The sequence below is a fragment of the Antennarius striatus genome, chromosome 1, assembly GCF_040054535.1.
Source record: "Antennarius striatus isolate MH-2024 chromosome 1, ASM4005453v1, whole genome shotgun sequence".
In the NCBI taxonomy this organism is placed as follows: domain Eukaryota; kingdom Metazoa; phylum Chordata; class Actinopteri; order Lophiiformes; family Antennariidae; genus Antennarius; species Antennarius striatus.
This window is the reverse complement of record NC_090776.1, coordinates 28,696,780-28,717,313: the sequence shown is the minus strand read 5'-3', so window position 1 is coordinate 28,717,313 and position 20,534 is coordinate 28,696,780. Positions and strand designations below refer to the sequence as shown.

The window sequence follows — 20,534 nt, the reverse complement described above, 5'->3', positions numbered from 1 at the left end:
ACTAAAAAAAAAAAGTTCACTCTGTTAATGTGACTGTTGTATTTTAAATTTTACAGGTTTGACAACAGACGTTATGGTAAAATATCAGATATTATCTATAAACTGGGCGGTCGCCCTCGGTGTGTTTGCTTCTATATGACAGGATGAGCGACTACATGCCAAAGCAGACGCAACATGACTGCGCAATTACTTTAAGTGGGTTATCTCAGTAATCTAATGCACATGCTTTAAATTACAGCTGGAAAGAAAATAAAAACAACTTAGATAAAAATGCTAGGCTTGGCACCAGCAGCGGTTCCATCTATTACTGTAGCACATAAGCATCATGGCTATGTCACGCAGCATATCTACATAAACTGCTATTTACAATGTCCTGCATGTTGGTATGCTAGAAGTTCACTACACAGAGTACAGCCGAGGCTCATGGGAATGGTATTAGTGCTGATGGTGGCTTAAAAGGGAAGGTTAGGGTGGTCACAAAGTAATCATCCTCTGGGGACCATGAATATCTAAAGAAACTCGCAGTGCAAAACGTCTAACAGATGTTGAAATATTTCAGCGAAGCAACATCAGAACAAGTGATGGGCCAGCAGGTGTTTCTTCTCTCCGCCAGCTGCTGACGGAAACACCTGCTCCTCTCACATGACCGAGGGCTGAGCAGCCATCTGCACACACACACACTTCTTCATCCTGACTCAACTCTTATGGAAGGTGAATTACAAATTACTATCGTGTTTTACTGTTTTCACATCCACCAACTTCTGCGAGCTTCACTCCTGATTTGATTGACGTGGTGAGCGTTGGTCGAGTGGACGAAGTAGACGTCTAATAAAAGAATGTGTGGGTTTAAATAGAATCACTTAATTTTCACAATGTTTTATTTCGCCCTTCTTCTTCTTCTTCTTCTTCTACGACCTATAAAACCCGCCTTCACGTCTGACTCACCTCTCTCTGTGCTGGAGTTCAGAGCCAAATGTAGATTGGAGCAGAATCTCTTGCTGTATGTGCATTTGTGTGTGTGTGTGTGTGTGTGTGTGTGTGTGTGTGTGTGTGTGTGTGTGTGTGCATGTTTCCAAGCAGCCCAGACCCACTCAATAAGCATCTACACGGCTGACTCATACGCACAAAGTGCAAAGTGTTCAATCCCTGTGCAGGAAAAAGAAAATCACAGGGTGGGACATGATATCAGCTTTTTAAAAATTTTTTAAAAATAAAGTATGTCACAATAGCAAGGTTTCAAAATAGTCTTTCACCTCAATTAAAACGATGTTTATTGGATGAAATTGTAAATTCCTTCTTTGGGACACTCATCATGTGATGAAGCCAAGTTGAGATGAGAGCAAAAAAAAAAAAACCAAAAAGAAAAAACTACAAACGTGAACCTGGTCTTCAATCAATCTTTGGGTACGTTTGGGTCCTGGATTCATTTCTTCCACTAGAAAACAGTTTAACAGAGCAGACAATCCATCCACCATGGCCACCAAGAACTGAGTGATTGCAAATTAAATTCTAATGTCTTAGCAAAATTCCTTCAAATTCTAACATGGATATCGCATCATTGCACCCAAGCTTAACGCCTAATCTTTCGCAGATAAATTAAAAGCATTTGTACGATTCTTCCCAGGATGAGTGTGGTACAGAATGAAGACTTGTTCATGCCTGAGTGTTTCTATTTTGTGATTATTCTTCATGATTATTGCACAAATGTTGTTAAATGTGAATGTGTGCAGGGATAAATCTCAAAGTTTGAAAAAAAAAAAAATCAATCGACTCATCCTCAGCCACAGATCCAGTCTGATCGGATCTGCTGTATATAAACACACACACACACACACACACACACACACACACACACACACACACACACACACACACACACACATACACACTTCGCTAACTCATCATGTCAGGTGGCATCTTCCTCATCATCAGGACTCACACGGTCACGTTTCTCCTCCGTCACAACCTTGTTCAGGCTGAATGCAGCTTCCAAAGTAGGGGGATGGGTGACTCATCTCACACACCCTCCTCCCTCACACACATTCACAGCACACACACACACACACACACACCTTTTGCCTTGATTTGCAATAATAGAAACACAACCGCAGCAGCCCTTCGATCTTGTGAGTCTTGAGTGAGCCAGTCCTTCCAGTCAGCATTATAACATTCCCATCTGGGGGTTTGAAGCTGATGCTTCTGGGCCTCTGCTGGTGTCAGCATCCAGGATGCTAAAGGAGGCTACACTCCCTGGATGCTGCAGCATCTCAGTGATACCCAGCCTACAGGATTCGGCTCTCATCCTACGGAATCGGCTACAACAGTAATAAAAATTTAATTAAAAAAAAAAAAATCATTGTCATCGATCAATTTAGATCAGGCTGCCTGGTTTAACATCAGATTTGATTTGAAAATGCGACAAGCAGAGCCTCCATGATGGCTGGCACCGCCTTTGCATCATTCGAGTAGGGGACTGTGTCAAGGTCCAAAGGAGTGGATGTCGTTTACAGAATATGTGACCAAATGCATGATGATGTCAACAACAACAACAACAACAACAATGTCTTCTGATGGAGTCAGTGTTGGGAGAATCTGTCGCATCTACACCCACTCCGCTGGTTTAACACACACGAACACGTTTTTGTGTTGTTGTTGTTTTTTGTTTTTTTGTTTTTTTTTGAACAATCATTTTCATTCATTCGTCATCAAAACCAGAGTTGCTTTTCAAATCAACAGTATATTTGGACACGTCCTAAACACGTAGAGGCTGGGGGCTGCTGGACCAACACATGAACGTACAGGGTTCTACCTTTGTGTACAGCTCTGACGCGGCCATGACCGTCGCTCGCTACGTCCTCAGTCCGATCTGGGCTAAATGTCCGCCGGGTCCGCTCGCTGCATCAGACCGGGTTTGTGTTTTCATGTGGCGGAGGATGGAATCCTTCACGCTGCGAGGATTCAGAGGAGAGATGTGCCTCCTGTCGCCATGATAACCTGAAGAGCTGAAGGCTGCAGCTGAGGTTTCGGCGTCTCACTTTGCATTCTGGGTTTTTATTGGATGGAACGATCCAACCGAACGGAGAAAGTTGCTCCGGCGTGGGAAAGTGTGCCCCCTGGTGGTGAAGAGGTGAAACTACTGCGGCTCAGAGGACGCCGTTATATTAGAAGGGGAATTGAACTTTATTGAACGCCGTAGAAATTATTTTTCCACTCTAGTTAAAAATGTAATTTTTCGCACACACACACACACACACACATACATATATATATATACATAATAAAATTTGAAGAAAAAAAAAACATTTGAAAAAAAACAAACATTTTGTCCCACTGTGGGACAAAATGGAGAATGCAAAATAATGTGGGGTGGAGCAGCAGGTAGCTCCATCAGAGGTCCCTAATGAGCAACTTGTAAAGAGATGGTGCCTTGCTCAAGGGCACCTCAGTAGTGCTCAGGACGTTAAGTGGCACTTCCCACTGCCAGTTCACACGTTTTTGGTCCACATGGATCTTGAGCTGGCCACCCCAAGACCTAGTAGACTGAGCTACTGCTACCCCATGAAGCCTATCAATCAATCAATCATTTTGGGTGTTTAAAACCCAACCGTAGGTGTTGATGCTGTAAACTCATGTAAATCTAAAAGTTTTTTAAAGGGTCTTTTAAACAATGAAATTGTGTTTTTCATCTTCATAAGCCTGTCTTATATGGGAAACCATTTCGTTATGCTGCGTTGTGTGAGTGGAGTGTAGTACTCACACACGTAAACCTGTGACTGAGACAACTAATTTTTGTTGACTAAAATCCAGAGAAACAGACTCGTAATTCTTACCTGGATACCAAATGTAATCAAACATTTGGCACCGTTTGACCAACCAGAATTTATTAGTTTATTTTGTAAACTGCTGACACAACATACTGATCAACGACAGTATGTCAGAGCCCTGGCTCTGATCTTTGACCTATGCAAGTAGATCAGGGTAAAATTTTGAATTCAGGGGTGTCGTGGGATGTTGCAGTCTCTCACTGCATTGGTTCTTGTTTTGTTTTTGTAACACTTTAATATGAATCACATGGTGCAAATTGTGAATATATTGCGTAGCTCTTTGGGGCTCCGTATTGCATTGAAATATATAGAAGTGTAACATTTCCTAACAAAGTCAACATAACACAAAAAAATCACATGTAAATATTTGTGCAAAACTATTTTATTTACAAAACAAAATGGCACCAAGTGACAGCAGGGCAGCCGTATACATGCACAGCTCACACCGATGAAGCTCTAGCTTAGCAGACATCCTCATCCAGTCAGTAAGGACCCAGGAAAAGCACTTTCAGATAAAACCATGACAGTTTATGCATACAGACTGAAATTCATAGCATTACTTGATCCCAGTTGTTCCCAGTATTATTTTTAAACCATAGATTTTTCTCACATAGCACACAGAACACAAAGAGTGATCCCTACTGACAGGAGGTTAGAGTTCAGGTTTCATACACTGCTGTAGCTCTCTTGTGCACTGACGATTAAGTAATATCTTTAAATAAGCTTTGGCCTGAGGAGGGTGACTGTTGTCATTTAGGGCTAAAATGCATGGCTAGGATTGTGCATCGTTCAGAGATGAACAATTGTGAATCCTTTCTTTTCAGTTCTTGACCCATTTCAATTCCAATTCTCTTGAGAGGCTGAGTCGAAACAGTCCTTGTGTTTATTTCACAGAGGAGAAAGGTTTTTCTGCCATTCTGCATAAAGAATGCATCATTTATTATGAGTCATCGAGTTCCCACACAAACTCTCAAGAACTTGTATTCTGATCTGTGCCTGGTTAAAATGGAAGGATGGACATTTCTATATACAGTATTCTGTTCCACTGTTCTATTCAGCCCTGCAAAGAAAACGAAAACATTAAAACACCAAGAAAAAAAACCCAACAACAACAACAATAAACAAACAATCTAGCGTTATCATTACTTCAGGTGGTGAGAAGATGGCTGCATGCTAACTAGCTTAGCTATACTTTTTTTAATTTTCATTTAAATGTCAGTGCTTCAGTCTCAGAAGGGATGCAGCCTTTGCACCACACCGCTTTCTTCTGAACACCACTTAAACTGATGTTTAAGTGTGCATTTGTGTTTTGTTTGGGGTTTTTTGGAACTGATCGAGCTGGCAATTTCATTTTCAGCTGTTTATCAGTTGAAAAGAAAAACAAAAATTAAAATAAAGTTCCTTAAAAAATACAATTAAAGAGTTTTGGAAGCGGTTCTCGACGCACAACCCTACACAGCACATGACAAACAGCTACAATTTTCAACATTCGAGTTCACACTGCCCCAACACACATCCATTCTTTTTCAACTAACGCAGGTAGAACTTTTCCTTTTTTCAAGGTGTCTTGACTGCACCGTCAAAATGCAACCCAGTGTGTGTAGATAGTGCATAAGATCTTCAATATCAATTAAAATGTCTACGCTAAATACACGTCGGTGATTTAAAAGCACGGATCAGTGAAGTTGGCCTTTGGGGACTCTGCATCACACATGCAATTTCAGATGACATTCAGGTGTAGTCCTCAAGTACAGCTTCCCCTCACCGATCATCATTAAATGGTTGATGAAATTAAAGCTTACTCTCGGCAAGAGTTAGAATAGAGATCAATACAAAGATAATGTAAAATACTCTAAAAGAAAGGCTGGTGTCTGCCCCAGTGCCACAAAAGAAGAAATAAATACACTACTCACAAAAAGTTTGGGATATTTGGCTTCCAGGTGAAATTTCAGGATGAAACTAAAAGGCATAACCTTCACAGGTGAGCTTCACAGACAAACCTTTGGTGGGAGTGGGGTTTCAGTGTGAGTAGGTGTGTCTAGTCAATACAGAAACGTCCTATACTCTGTAAATGTTACGGTGACAAACTCATACTATGTGAATAACATTAATTCAGTCATTCTGACAATGCTTGAACTACTGCAATGTGAACTTTTTCCTTTTTCAATAATTTTCACCTGAAACCCAAACATTCCTAACTTCTTGTGAGTAGTGTGTGTATTTATATACACACATGTGGTGTGACGACCATATGAAAGCCATCCAGCCATTCAAGACACACACTCTGCTGCTGTTCGCTCCCGTTTACAGCCCATAAACACGGTGACACCAGTCATTGATCAGCTGTGAGTCAGAGGTGTCTCCAACCTGCTCATCACTCACCCCTGAATGTCGTGTATTTCAATGTACTCTACATGTGAGTAAAGGGAAAATAAAAATGAACATGGAAATATACGAGACCAATGAAAGAAAGGAAATTTAGGGGAATAACAAAGGACAAAATTAGAAGAGGAGGTAGTTGAGAGAGGGCCCAACGGGGAGGGACAAAAACAAGCAGGATATGAAGATGCCAGCTAGCCAGGTGTTAGGTGTAGGTTCCAAATGGGTGGGGTCCAGAGACAGGGGACAGGTGGTACTGTGAGGGGAGGGTACAGACTTGAGTGGGGAGGGTTCGGGCTAGGTGGTGCTTCAAGGGTTGTCATCAGCCTGCTAGTTTACTGGCTACCAGTGACGGTTTCCTCTGGGGCAGATCCTGAGGGGTGGGAATGTGGTCCCCCGTGATCTCAGTCTTCTCTGGCGCAGCTGTGGGCAGCTGCTTGTTCTTTATCTTCGCTTTAGCCATGTTGTAGTCGCCAGAGTCAAAATACTTTTGCTGTGGAGAAATGCACCATTAAAATGTATGTATAATCTATATCATTTACAATGAAAAATCTACATATTTCATTTCAATACATGTGATTGCTAGGATAAATCAACTCTTTTTAGCATGTATAAACCAGGTTTGCTGCTAGAGAATAAGAATACAGTAATCCCTCGCTCATTCATACTTCAAGATGCACAGCTTCACTACAATGAACAATGGATTTATTAAGAACAGAAGCCTTTCCTTGGCTTTTTAAAAAAGCACCGTATTCATTACAGAATGTTGTGGTAACAATCCGCAAGCACACAGATACACAGACCACTTTAGGATGCATGCCTGGAAAGTAGTAACTGTGAGTCTTTTCAAAATTAGCACCAAAGAACATCACCACTTGTTCTATCACAACTCTGCTCATATTTTTAGTATTCTGAACAGCAGCTTGTTCAGAGATGGTGAAACAGGCTGGTCATGGGGATTATGAAATGAAGTGCTCACATGGATATGTCTTAAACAGTAAATGCTCTTTTGTGTAACATCATCATTGTGTAACACATTTTTTTAAGCTGCATAACCACTACCATCATACGTGACGATGATCCACATCTTGGTGGTGTCTCTACTTTGCGACTCTGACACTGTTCACTAATTTTTCAGTAACGCCAACTAAAATTTTGATGCATTCATCATATATGCCTTTCTACAACACATTGCATGTATTCTTATTAGATCTCTATGTGCACATGCCTTCCAGGCTTGTTTTGCAGAGGCTAATTAAATAACATTCTTTAAACACTACAGAGGATATTTATTGCACAACCCTAAATCATGAGGAATTTTTTTTACTGTCAACCTGCATTGCTTCCATTTCAGGAACAAAAACTGGTGATTCTGAAGCTTGGCACACAGAAGACAACTCACCCCCTTCTGTAGCCGCTTGCGGAGCAGATCAGAGCCCCCGGGCTTGTTTCCTAATTTCGGGTACTTGGCCTTCAGCTTGGCTTCCTCTGCCTTCTCAGGACTGATCACATTGGCCTGAATGTCCTGAAAAGAGGTGAAGGAGATACATTTCAATCTGAAACATCATGGTTACTGTAAAATGGAGAAAGGGACATTAAAGAGGCGACTCCAAGAAACCCACAAACATCTGTCTCCTGATGGCACTGCATTAGAGAATTCCTGACTGCTGTTCATATTTACGAAAACCTTACGTTATGAATTCAGTTTTTGCAACAGTACCTGGCTGACCCGATCAAATATGGCTAGGCAAACAATGCTAGCACATTCAACACATGCTTAACCCTTGAAAACCGGTTAAAATGGCTATACACATTACCTAATTAGGTCCAAAAAGAGCCATCTCATAAACGTGTAAAAAAAATGTAATACAGAATTTTTTCTCTTTCAATGCATCAAATCTTTTCCATTACTTCAGCCCTATCCATAGATATATATTATATTTTATTATTATTATTATTATATATGTTTATATGGAATTTGCCATTAGAACCCTGTTTTTCTTCCAATGGGAAAAACACAAAATATGGAATATTTCCAAGTTAGTGCACAGTTTAATACTTCTGATAAAGATAATACAACTATTGGATGAATTGATTTGGGGGTCATTGTCCTGCTGCAGACAATGAAGATCTAGTTTCATAAAAACATGGCAGCATTATTGTATATTACATATTATATATATATATGCTTATAGTATATGAAAAATATGTGGTTATAATGGGAGTCAATGGGAGCATTTTTGGCCCAATCAGGTAATGTGTATACACAGTGAAAATCTGCTATTCTATACACTCCCATTAAGGAATTAAGGCATTAAGGAATCCAGAAAAGAAAATTGAAAGAAAATTAATGGCAAAATTCATATATTTATCCTTTCAATTGACTGATTTATTGGGAGAGACACACGTAAAAACAACAAAAATGTCCTTTTTTTGGACCAAACAATTCTTGAGGGTTAACAGCTTAAACCCATATTCAACCTACACTGCGGTGTTTTGCCATATAGTATCAGGTTTAATGTAAACACTGTAACCTGTTCAGCTAGGTATAGCTTAGCTAAAGCTAAGCAATGCCAGCTTAGCTTTAGCTGGCATTGCTTAGCTTCAGCTCGGGCGGTTATCTAGTGATAGTTAGCAAATAGCAACACACATAATTGCGTGTAACAAGACGACATATGAAATAACATCACCGTATTGGGCTTCACACGAACCAGAACACACCAGTTTGTCGGCCATGGATCGTTCGGAGCTAGCGGCTAAGCTAACAGTCAACACTGTGTTCCAGCGGGGAGTCGTGACAGCTAGCTTAACGAATGACGAGCCGCTAGTTCTAGCGACACCAGACATACACCGTATCCTTTCGCCCTATTCACCAAAATGTTAGGCTGGATAAAAAGTAAAATAAATTCAGTTCTAGGTTCCACAAATTATATGAAATATAATATTGTGACAAGAACTCTGCATTTTCTTGACAGCAATAACGAGCGCGGGGCTCCCATGCTAGGCTAGCAAACGTAGCGTTAGCTAAAACAAAAGTCATCGCTGCTGCCGCTGAAAGGCTGATTCTACCGCGGGTACCTTCTCCTCCACTGACGTGTCCTCCGCGGTCTGTGTCTCCTCGTTTTCCATCGACATTATGTTATCGTAATGTCAGACACAGGATTGCCAACTGCTTTGACAAATGATCCACAAACAAATCCCCCTGTTCTGGCTGTCCGTACCCACGCGAGTCCCGCCGAGCCCACAGGCTTGGACGGATCACCTCCGCGTCACCCGAGCGGCAGAATCCGGATGAAGATAAAGACACAGGCGCGATTCATCACAGCTGACGAGGAAATAAAACTTCATAAAGCTTCGTTTAGATGAATCTGGAAATTATTGTTTCTAAAAATTATTGTTCGACTTTTTTTTTTTTTTTTTCATTATCAGTCTAAATATGTTTTATTTTGAAAAGTGACTAAGTTCTGCGCGGAGTGACGCACAGACAAACGCATGGTCGGTGCCTCTTGACAGCTCTCGGTCACGTGACATGCTATCAGCTGTGACCCCAAAATTAAGCTCCCACAAATGTTCACAAACATTTGCCAATGGTTGTAAAACATCTCCATAATCTAATACTGATTAAAGAAGAGTTGTAGAAACAAACCGCTTTGTTGGGCAACATTTATAGAAATTTCCTTGTCATCAGCATTAAAGTGCAGATTCGCATCTGTCACAGGAATGGTCAGATCATGAAGAAGAAGATGTACTTTATTGATCCCCTCGGAGAAATTACATCACATCTATATAAATAACAGGAATACATGTCTATCTTTGTTTAGTTTGCAGAGAAGATGCTAACATCTTCAGCAGAAGACCCCCAGAAGTGTCCCAAAGCTTTCCTTCAATGAGAATTCTATCAGATATGGTGAGAAACAGTCACCTCTGCTTGTGAATGATGAGCATGTTTAGAATGGTGGGAGTTCTAAAGTCTTTTTTATTTACAGACGTCAAAGGAAAACAGAGAAGAAGAAGTTCTTGCATTTCTTTTTTGAGGCAAAGAAAGTATTCACATCAAATATGACCATGTCTCAGTCTGCTGCCCAACAAACTCAGCCTCCAACTGGACGAGACCACAGTCTAAGACAGCTTGTTTTTATTGTGCGCTATGTGAAAGACAACATGATAAAGGAAGATTTTTGATTATGTAAACCTCTTATAATAACAACTAAGGCAGTTTATATAAAGAAACTTGTGGATTACTTCTTTAGAGACAATCTTTCATGGGATATGGTTTCTGCAGCTTGTTTGAACGGAGTCCAGTCATGGTCGGCAGAAAGTTCATGTTGTGCACCAGTAAAATATATAAATATGTTCTGAATTTGAAAAAAAATAATAATCAGATTTTATTTTTCCAGTTTAGAAGGGTTGGTGAACCTGCTTATGAAACTAGTGGATTCAGAACCTTCAACAAGGCATTTAAAATGTTTACTAAACACATGTGTAAGTACTTCCTGTTACGCACTACTACTGTTTTCTACTGTGACCAGGCCGCAGCCCCTCAGACAAGCACTACTACGTCACTGGCAGAATACCGTGCGCGCTCACGACTCACTTCTTTCGTGCACACGCCACGAGTAAGGATCAGCTTCACTGCGCGTGACGCTCCGATCAGCTGTTCGTCCTCCGCGCAGCGACACGAGTCCAGGTTGCAGGAAAATAGTCCTCAGATTCGGTCGCATTGATTAACTCACTACATTTCACAATTCATTCCTGCAGACACACCAATAATTTCTTCTGTGTGACGTCAACTGTGACGTCAACTGTGGCTGCGCTGCCCTCGTTACTAATGAATTACATCACAGATTAACCTTCAGTGCGCCTTGTGGTCTGATTCAAAATATATGTAAATTACAAAAAACAGTTTATAAATGACACAGAAACGTTTATGATCAACAATTGAGGTCAACATTTAGCAACATTCAAATAAATCTGCATTTAAATGTGGAGAGGCTCTATAAAAAACAACGGTCGCCATTTTACCCATTCTTGGCCAAGTAAGGTTAAATTTTTAGGAATTTTGAGTTGTGCATTGTAAATTTCATTTATTTTCTCTTTTTAATACTTAATGTATTTAATCAGACATATGCATCTTCATTTTATTGCATGGCATAAATTCCAGAAGTAGAAAAAATAATGCAAATTAAAGCTCAACATTTTAAAATTATATTATTCCTCTGCTTTGTAGGAGTTGCAACCTTTCGTACTGTACTGCAAATGATGTGGCTGTTTTCAAATGTCTATGCTGTTCTACACAGGATATTTATCCCTTGAGAATATTATCATTAGGGTCATAGTTTAACGTAACATAAACATGTAGTCATATTTCTTGAAGACATGCCATTTACAGTAAAATTAAAATATGTAAATATTGTTTCCCATGACAAACCTATTTCTCATTTAAAATATTTCAAGTATTTTTTTCTTTTACAATAGATTGAAGTCACCGATGGTAATTAACAGCACATACAAAATTACATTTTGCTTATAATGATGAAATGGCATGCAAGATTATTATGCGATGTTATCAAAACTGAAATACTTAAAAAGATTTATCAGGCATTACGTCGCCTGTTTACAACTCAGAAAACATACTGATTTACCAGTTTTTGTGTAGTTCAACTGTTACCCTTTTACTTAAAAAAACGAATAATAATGTTGGAATCTTTGGTCATTTCATCCTAATCATATGGAGATGATGCTCTACATGAAACATAATGATATTATGATGAACTAATTTCTGTCTCATGTGAAATGCGTGGAATTTATATTATCATCCCGGAATTCTTTTCATACTTTCACTTTCCCGATCTTGAAGTCATTGTGTAGGCTTTAATCGTTGGCAGAGAGATGGCGTATCATCTTAGATATGTTATATTTTTTGTCATTGCAGGTGTGAAAGAACAGGAAACAGGAAGAGTAAAACAACAGAGACAAAGCAACTTTCAAGATTGCTTTAGAAGATATATATATATTTTTTTGATCTGAATATGTCAAAAATACATACTATGATAGACAGTTTGCACTACATGATCTTAGCATGACTGACATTACAAGTAGTAACTGAAATATTAATTTAAATATTAAATAAACTGTTGGTTAAGTAAACTGAAAGTGAATTTGTAAACACTAAACTAAGGTTAACTTTCCTATTGCAACACTTCAAATAAAGTGGTTTTGTAACAGTACAAAAGTATTAGAATATTACTATTTTCTGTTTCATTCCAGTTATGAGAAAAAAAATCCACAGTGCACTTCTGATGTTCTGCTGTGATGCTGTCAGTTGGATATACTGTAGCTTGATTGCTTGCTTGACTTCTTTACTGGACCATGGAAAGAATTGTTTTTCCTTTTTATGAGCGGGAATGGCATTGTACAAAAGTCTTCCACCTGCTTCTTCCTCCATATGCACTCCCTCCACCCTTAAGAATCACTGGGTCAAAAAGTTGAATTCAGTTTTAGATAAATCAATCAAATTTGATATCATTAAGAGGCCTTTTTAAAAAAATTTAGTAAGATTTGCACAAACAAATAATTTGTGAAGGAGAAATCCAAATAACATTGATTTGAACCAAGAAATTCAGCCTAGATTCTGCTAAAACAATTGAAGTGTCTATCTTCCTACTTAGAACTGCTGGTCTCTTTTTTTTTTCCTGCCAGTCGCTGGAGGGAATATGCACCAGAGGAAAGGAATCACCCATCAAATCTGATAAGGCCTTCTCACCACAGAGAATGAGATCTGAAACATTCTCTATGCCTGTAGCCTCTGACCCAACCTCTATGATCAAACGTGTTCTTGACAAAGAACAAAGTTTCATGTCAAGGTTATGGACATCTATGCCTCCCCTCGGTCTGTTCTGACTACAGACTAGAAGAAGGGTATTATTTGGGCACTGGTCCATTGAATGTTATGGACCACCATTCCTAAGTCTCTTCTCTTTTGGAGCCTTCTGAACAAGCCATGAGACGAGTCAGATTCTATCGCTGACATCGAGGTGCGACTGTAGCGTCCGTGTTGGAGGTGGGAGAGATTCAGGCTTCAACAGCGAGTGGAGAACGGTGGGTCAATGGGGGACTCTGTGAAGGACTGGAGCTCATAGGCAGCACCGCTGTCCACCTCCATGGACTTCCTGGAAAACAGCAGACGGATGTCTCTATGGAGGTAGATCTTCCCAGACTTTGAACTCTGGAACCTGGTTGATGGTCGGGAGAAAAAGAGAGAAGGAAGACAAGGGATGAACAAAGGAGGAAAAATGTAGATATTCTAATTCCAGCCTGCTCCAGAGAGGAAATGATGATTTTAGCATACCTCAGATGTATGAGGTAGCGCAAGGTGCGTCCATGGCTGAGGGGCTTCCTGTTGTTTTGATTGTTTGTGTCTCGGCGGACTGGAACAGAGAAGGTCCTCTGGCGTAGGAAGGTCTGGTGTCCAGCTGGCATGGCTTGTAGGTTGTACATCACAACAAACATTTTCACCACCGTCTTGTTGGGATTGAATAAGGTCTGAGAGGTATAACATGAGAGCACAGGGCCAGTTTCATTGTGAATGCATTAGCCGATACTGTAAACAGACATAAAAGATTCATCAAATGAACACCACACAGTAGACACGACTCCCGCGAAGGGTAGGTCAGGGTACCCTGAAAGTAGTACCTGACAAGTGCATAGCTTTGACCTTTCTGGGTTTTGACCATAGATCAAAGCTAGAGCATATGTAGATCAAAGCACAAGCTATGGTCTTACTCAGACTGGCCTTCTCCCTCGTCTTTCTACAGTATCTTATCCGGACCTGGGTTTCTCAAGGTCAAGGTCATCATCTCATTTTCATCCCCTTTGCCGCCCGAGTAATGTGCTTTTTGTTTCACCTTTCTGTCTGCAACGGTTGTGAAGATATTTGGTGGACATACCAATGAACGAACACTGACAATTATAATGCGTCACCGCTTTGAAGCAGGATGTAATAAATTCATTCTGTAATATGATTTGTTTTTTTGCTCTGTAACCACTAGGGGGCATCCCTTCCCCTTTCATTTATTTGTGTCTTGTTTTTGCACTGCATTCTCAGTCCATTAACAACAATGCAAAGGTCTTATTGAAATAAGAAAAGTTGCAACCTTTCCACTTCTTGTGAAAACAAAAGGCTTCCTCACCACTTGAATGGTTCCTGATGGAGGTACACGGTAGCCCCTTTTCCCCAGGGACTCCAGGTTTATCACACCCTGTGAGAACATGTGAAGCAGATTCACACAGGCTCCCACACACATAACAACAGTATGTGTAGATCTCAGCTCTCAAACTAAATTATTAATTGACCAACAGGGGTTAAAAGCAATCTCACCATATACGGTGAGGGAGCGTTGTCATCGGAGACACTGTAGAATGACACGTCGACTGGTAAGGTCAGGTGACTGGGGCAGAAGGACCCACTCGCTCCGACCTCTGCTGTGAAACCCTCCACAGACCCTGATGGCTCCAAACGGTGGTTCAGCACACACTCCTAAAGAGACACAAGTAAACTGATTTTTGTTTTGTTTTTATTTCACATTTTCCTCAGTGACTATTTTCTCATACATAAGACAGTATCTGTTTTGACCTTTAACCTTTTCATCCAGGACAGAAACTCAAATTTTTCATTCAGTGAGTACTTTTTTAAAATTTTTTATTAAATCTTTGGCATCAAAAAGCAGAAGGTCTTCGTCCAGCTTCTGTACTACAGCCTGACAGCCAAATCAATTCCCTTCGTGAGCGTTCAGTTTCATCTGAATTGCTTCAAGACAAGAATTGGCAAGTCTGATCGCACACTAAAACAGAAAAAAATAAAATGCTGGATTAAAGAAGGTATGACTTTGGGAGTGTTTGAGTGTTATACCTCAAAGTTTCCCAGCAGACTGAGACTGGCAGGTGGAGCACTGGCACTGAACAGCTGCTGTGACTCATCTGAGTACCCCTCTCCTTTTGGACACACCCTGAAGAATCCACACACACGCACACACACAAACACAAACACACACACCTGAGCAACTTGTTTTCAATGATGGGATTCTAGAAGAGTATTATTTTGACGAGCATCTGTGGTGTGTAACCAGACATGTAGGGTGAGATAAACTGGATCTGATCTGGTGACAGACATGAACTGTCCACCTTAAATACTAAATTGTGCTTCTTCACCCACAGCAGCTCCCAGCTACGTCTGCCAGGTGCAGACGGGAACATGAAGCCCCATGCACTTTCCAAACATTCTTTTGTTTGCGACAGAGTGCAAGTAAACCCAGCAGTACATGCCACATACTGATTTTCTATTTTTGGAGCCATGTAGCCTCTTTTTCTTGCTCTCATTCTCTCACTTAAAAATATCTTGGGTTTCCCAAGGGGGACATTATATGAATGGCTGCCAAAGTGTATCCTAGCATTTAAAAAAAATATCTGTCAGACTTAAAAGTTTGAGAGGACATTACTATCCAATATCAATCATATACTTGAAGTTGTCCTCCCTCTAACCCTATCCATCTACTGACAATAATGCATGTTCTAAAAGGAAACACATTACTGTACTTCTCTTCTGTAAATGCACTATTTGTACATTGATGTGTCTTAAATGTGTGTCTGGTTGTTTCTTCATTACAAACTTGTAACTTGATTCTTTCAAATCATAAACTTTAAGAAATTAGAAGACAGGGAGAGAGAAATAAAAAGAGGCAGGGCGGGGGCTTGAGGATGTTTGTGCTGTTTGTAACATTTTAATTCAATAAACAAAAATGCTTCACATTGTAACTTCCCCACCACGACTCGACTGTCAAACTACTTAAATCACTATTTTGTGTGTGAAGTCAACTTGTTGTCTGCCATTTTGAGCAGAACGTGTGTGATTGGAGATGCAGTCACAGTACAGCAGATCTTCAGCAGGTGGCAGCGTGAGGAATAGTCAGCTAAACAGGGCCGATGTGAGCTTACAGCTGAAAACAGGAGACTTATTGTCTGATCTCACAACACAAACAATTCCTCAGAAAAAACAATCCAGATCCAAGGCTCTATCAGCTTGTGTGGGTTTAAATACAGAAGCTGAAGCAAATCTCTCCATTGCAGATCCCAGGTCAGGAATAATGAACTTGAATCTGCTTGATGAATACCAGACAACACCAATAACCAACAACTTTAAACAAAATGAAAACGCTAAAATAAAATAAAATAAAAAAAGGTATCAAAATGAAAACTTGCTATGCTGGCACTTACACATAGTAACAGCTGAAATGTCTCGAGAAAGTGAGAAAAACAAGTCAGTCTTCTGATGAAAAGCATGAGTAACTTGACCCACACGGAACTATTTTAAGCAATTGATGTAGGAGGCAACTGTAGAAAGAAATATTCTCAGTGCTCCAACTATCATTAAAACTGTATGGATATACTCAGTTGGAACTTATTATTCGAAAAAACGATAATCCCAGGTGAGAAACCGTGTACCTTTTCCCGGGAGTCCAGGGCAACCCTTTACAGTCGACCAGAGACGTGTCCAGGTCAAAGTAGCCAGAGTGATTTTTCCTCTGAGGAACCTGCAACAGAAAAGATAAGACACGACTGACACAGAGCAACAGTCATGGGTTTACGCTTAGGTGTGTGTTTAGTTTTGGAAAATCTTAACTCACCAAGATTTTAGATTATAATTTTATTTTATCTGTTTAAACAACCAAAGGGTATGAAAGACAAGATAAACTGGTTCAAACATTTTGACATCTTGTTTGAAACTGTCTTGTTAGTGATAATCTGCATGAGTACGATTGTTCACAGGCCCGGAAACTGATGACCCAACAGTGTGGTAATCCAGCAAACTCAGTGAAACATTTTGCTGTGGCTGATGAGGCACACATGAGTCACATGCCTTACCACACGTGTGTGTGTTGTACATTAACTTAAATAAACACTCAGTTACCCAGCAACAATAAAAACATCTGTCAGGTATTTGAGTCTTTTGAAGGCAAACAGTAACGTTCTCACTCCATGTACCGGTCGGTGAGGGAACTGCTGAGGACTTGAAATACACATTATGGAGTGTGTTGTTATGGAAAACAACTGCAATCTCACAAACGATGACGCGTCAGTGAGTGTTTCAGAGTGTGGCTGTGAGAGAGCCTGAGCAAGGACTGACAAATGAGTACAACTTGGTATTTCACTGTATTGGTAAGTTGGTGTGTTTCTTACAGGGCTTGACAGCAGAGGCAGGCCGGTGCGGGGGTGAAAGGCCTTGGTCGCCGTGGCGTCTAAAGAGTGACGGTTCTGTTTCTTCCAGCTGTTGCTGGGCCGCAGAGGAAGGGGGCTGTGTGCTCGCTGGAACACAGACAGAGCGAGAGACAGAGAGGCAGCTTGACGTGAAATCATCCGAGTTTGTAAAATCATTGTCCACCTGGTACCAAACACTGATTGAAACTAAGCAGGATTTGCCAAAGAGCAGGTTCTTACCCGGCTGAGATTGTAATGTTTAAAAAAAATCAATGGCTAATTGTTATTTCTTTTTTTTAGCATTTTTTAATAGAAAATTTGGGACTTCTGGGCAAAATGTGGAATGAACGACTCATAAACTCCCGATATTCTGAATAACTCAAAATAGTTGGATCCACATACACCTTCATAATACAACTCGCACCCAGGACGTTCCAGTGATGTTACCCTTACCAGGACAGCAGCAGCAGGAGTCATTTCTGAAGTGCTGGAGCATCCGGACTCTGTGGGTGCCTGGTTCTCGTCCTGCTGGTTCTCGTCCTGCAGGGAGGGGGCCTGCGCCGCTGCACAGGTCTGCATCTGGGACTGGTTTTGAGGCTGAGGCTTGCTGTGGTTGTGGCGTCTGTTACAGTTCATGGCTGGGCTGGCATCATTGCAAGTACAGTTAAAGACATGGGAATTACTTGGGCTGTTCTCTCGGATGGGGGAGGTGGAGGGGGCTTCGTGACTACTGGCTATCCTGACTTGGACCTTTCCTTCCCAGGGACTTTGTAAACACTGACCAGTCTGGGAGTGGGGCTGGTCTTTGAACGGTGGTTCTTCAAGTGTAAGGTGAGCACCGTTTTGTGCTGGGGGAGAATGGCATTCGGCCCCCGGATCGATTTGGGGCTTGTCTGTACAAATGGGTGAGCGTGTGGCGGCGGTGTGCGTGTTGCCTCTTCGCGGTTCGTGGCTGGGTATGTGGCCGTGTGCGTAGCCGTTAGTGGCAGTGTGTGAGGAAGCTTGTGGGATGTGTGTGGTGTGTGAGTATGTGCGAACTGTGTGCGTGACCGTTGTTGAGTGTGTGTGGTGCAGGGGACTGCCGCTCCGGCTGTGCCTCGGGGAGAGCGAGGGGACGGACAATCTCTCCTGGATGAGTCTCGTGATGTCCTGCACCGCCTGAGCGATGAGGGAGCTGTCTCTACACTTCTCCTTCTCCTCTCTCTCCCTCTGCCCCTCTCCGTTCCTCTCGTCCTCTCGGTCTCTCGTCTCGGTCATTTTTAACTTCCTGCAAGCTGTGGGTTTTGGTGAGACGCTCTCCCGTTTGCTGAAAGAAGCTTCAGTCACGGGGGTGTTGAAGGGACCGGGCCACACGCGTCCCACTGATTCGTAAGGTGGTACCTCAGGCTCTTTGGTCTTACTGGCAGTTATATCGTCATGGTTACTACCCCACATGGCTTTAGGAAGGTTATCAGAAGCAAAAAGTCCGGGAGGGAGTGGCGGCGCTGTGGGGTCGCAGAAGTTTAGCCTCTGTGCGATGCGGGCGATAACTTCTTGTCTTTCCTGCAGCAGGGAGCCAATCAGAGGGTTTGTTTCGGAGGCAGAAGGTCTTGGGGAGGGACAGCGTGGCGGCTCTGAGAGGGAAAAATTCTTAAAAGCTCTCAGTGGCTCAGGGACGGTCACCTTTGTCTTCTCACTGCTGTTGGTACCAGAACCATAGTCCTCTACTGGTGGAGGGTCAGAGGAACCATTGAGCGCCGAGTACAGCCACTTCCCTGCTTTACTTGTGGGGAGTGGGGAGGGAGAGTTGGAGCAGGAGGGTGTGGGGGAGTGAGAGGACCTGTGGAACAGTGGGGAGCCCTGACGTGTGGGGACGTGTGGAAGTTCTCCGTTCTGATATGAGTGGTCTTCCCCAGGATCCTGGGTCTTCTTGCTGTAGGGAGGTGGCACTGCAGAGTGTGGAAAGCTGTTGATGGGGATGTTGTTGATGGGGAGATTAGGGATGGCCAATCCATTGAGCATTAGTCCAGACATGGAGTTGGAGCTCTTGCCGTACATGCTGGAGCTTTGAAGGAGGTTGTTGGGGTCTTGGCTCTTTTTCGACGTGGGAGGGCCACCGTGGCTGTTGAGATTTGGGTGGAAGCTGGGGGTCTTGCTGTAAAGGGGGGGCAGGCCGGTGTGGATGCTGCAGGCTAGGGTGGGATAGGTGGGCTGGCGAGGGAGAGACTGGACGCGAACCTGCAGCGCGACACTCTGGGACACATTGGGGATGGGGAAAACGTGCTCTGATGGTGGTTGAGAAAAATTCCATACCAGCTCCTCATCGGCAGCACTGATCCTGTTCAACAGGGAAACATTCCATCAGCACACCACTGATAACTCTTCCATTTTCCATCACATATCCAGGAATTGTCAAGAGTATACACAGTTTCAATGTAACTTCCTCTTATTCAAATTCCAAAACAGCTCACTAGGCAAGACCTGAACCTATATGAGAACATTTGAAAACAGCATGGATTCGTAGTTTCCTAAAGCTTTACTAATCTTGACGGAAAACCCTCTGACCCAGCAGTGTTAAAATCAACACGGTGTGTTATGTCGGACCTGTACAGGATGTTTCTGGGGACGATGCCATGAGAGGCACTGAGCCAGGCGCTGAGCTGGGAGAAGAAGACATAAGAACGAACAGCCAACAGAAGAGTCTTCTCCTCAATGAAGCGATCTCCACTTCTGTTAAAAACAGAGAGGTACAGGTGGAAATGTGTTAATGAGAGCAGTTTGGGTATGCATTCAATATCACTGCACATGTGACTTCCAAAGTAGGACAATGTGTCAGGCTAATTAACCCTCTGAGACAGAGGCCATTATGTTTTTTATTTCCTCCTGGTTTATGTCTACTCTATTCTACAGTGTATTTTAATCTTCTCGATGTCTGTGAATGGTGGAAAAAAAAGAATGCATGCAGATCGATTATGAAATAGGTCATATTTCAAAGAAAATATAGGATATATGTGTGACCTGTCCTTTTCTTTGCACTTTGACTCCTTTTTTCTCCCATAAATGACCATCGTTTAGCTTACTGGTAATTATAATGATATGAAA

At 41.8% G+C, this 20,534-nt stretch overlaps 3 protein-coding genes across 7 annotated transcripts in view; all 3 read right to left on the bottom strand.

Moving 5' to 3' along the window:
- The window catches only part of myo5aa (myosin VAa), a 37,857-nt gene extending 34,834 nt beyond the window's left edge, over positions 1-3,023 (bottom strand). For 3 of the 4 annotated variants that reach the window (XM_068324477.1, XM_068324837.1, XM_068324902.1), the window contains exon 1: positions 2,810-3,023. In XM_068324477.1, the coding sequence (XP_068180578.1) occupies positions 2,810-2,836 (27 nt within the window). In that variant the 5' untranslated portion in view covers positions 2,837-3,023. Of the gene's footprint in view, positions 1-2,799 lie in introns of all 4 variants that reach the window. The other variant, XM_068324640.1, reaches the window with a different exon arrangement.
- A 1,165-nt stretch (positions 3,024-4,188) lies between these two features.
- arpp19a (cAMP-regulated phosphoprotein 19a) lies at positions 4,189-9,496 on the bottom strand. The gene is made up of 3 exons (XM_068320007.1): positions 9,282-9,496; positions 7,606-7,728; positions 4,189-6,696 (listed from the first exon to the last, which is right to left on the bottom strand). The coding sequence occupies exons 1-3, from the start codon at positions 9,336-9,338 to the stop codon at positions 6,526-6,528; spliced, it is 351 nt and encodes a 116-aa protein (XP_068176108.1). The 5' UTR covers positions 9,339-9,496; the 3' UTR covers positions 4,189-6,525.
- Positions 9,497-12,193: 2,697 nt separating this feature from the next.
- The window catches only part of atosa (atos homolog A), a 28,106-nt gene continuing 19,765 nt past the window's right edge, over positions 12,194-20,534 (bottom strand). The window contains exons 4-12 of one of the 2 annotated variants that reach the window (XM_068339864.1): positions 20,037-20,162; positions 17,907-19,770; positions 17,436-17,561; positions 16,701-16,789; positions 15,112-15,208; positions 14,581-14,739; positions 14,393-14,461; positions 13,552-13,745; positions 12,194-13,435 (exon numbers count right to left, since the gene is read on the bottom strand). In XM_068339864.1, the coding sequence (XP_068195965.1) occupies positions 13,282-13,435; positions 13,552-13,745; positions 14,393-14,461; positions 14,581-14,739; positions 15,112-15,208; positions 16,701-16,789; positions 17,436-17,561; positions 17,907-19,770; positions 20,037-20,162 (2,878 nt within the window). In that variant the 3' untranslated portion in view covers positions 12,194-13,281. The remainder of the gene's footprint in view (positions 13,436-13,551; positions 13,746-14,392; positions 14,462-14,580; positions 14,740-15,111; positions 15,209-16,700; positions 16,790-17,435; positions 17,562-17,906; positions 19,771-20,036; positions 20,163-20,534) is intronic. The other variant, XM_068339941.1, reaches the window with a different exon arrangement.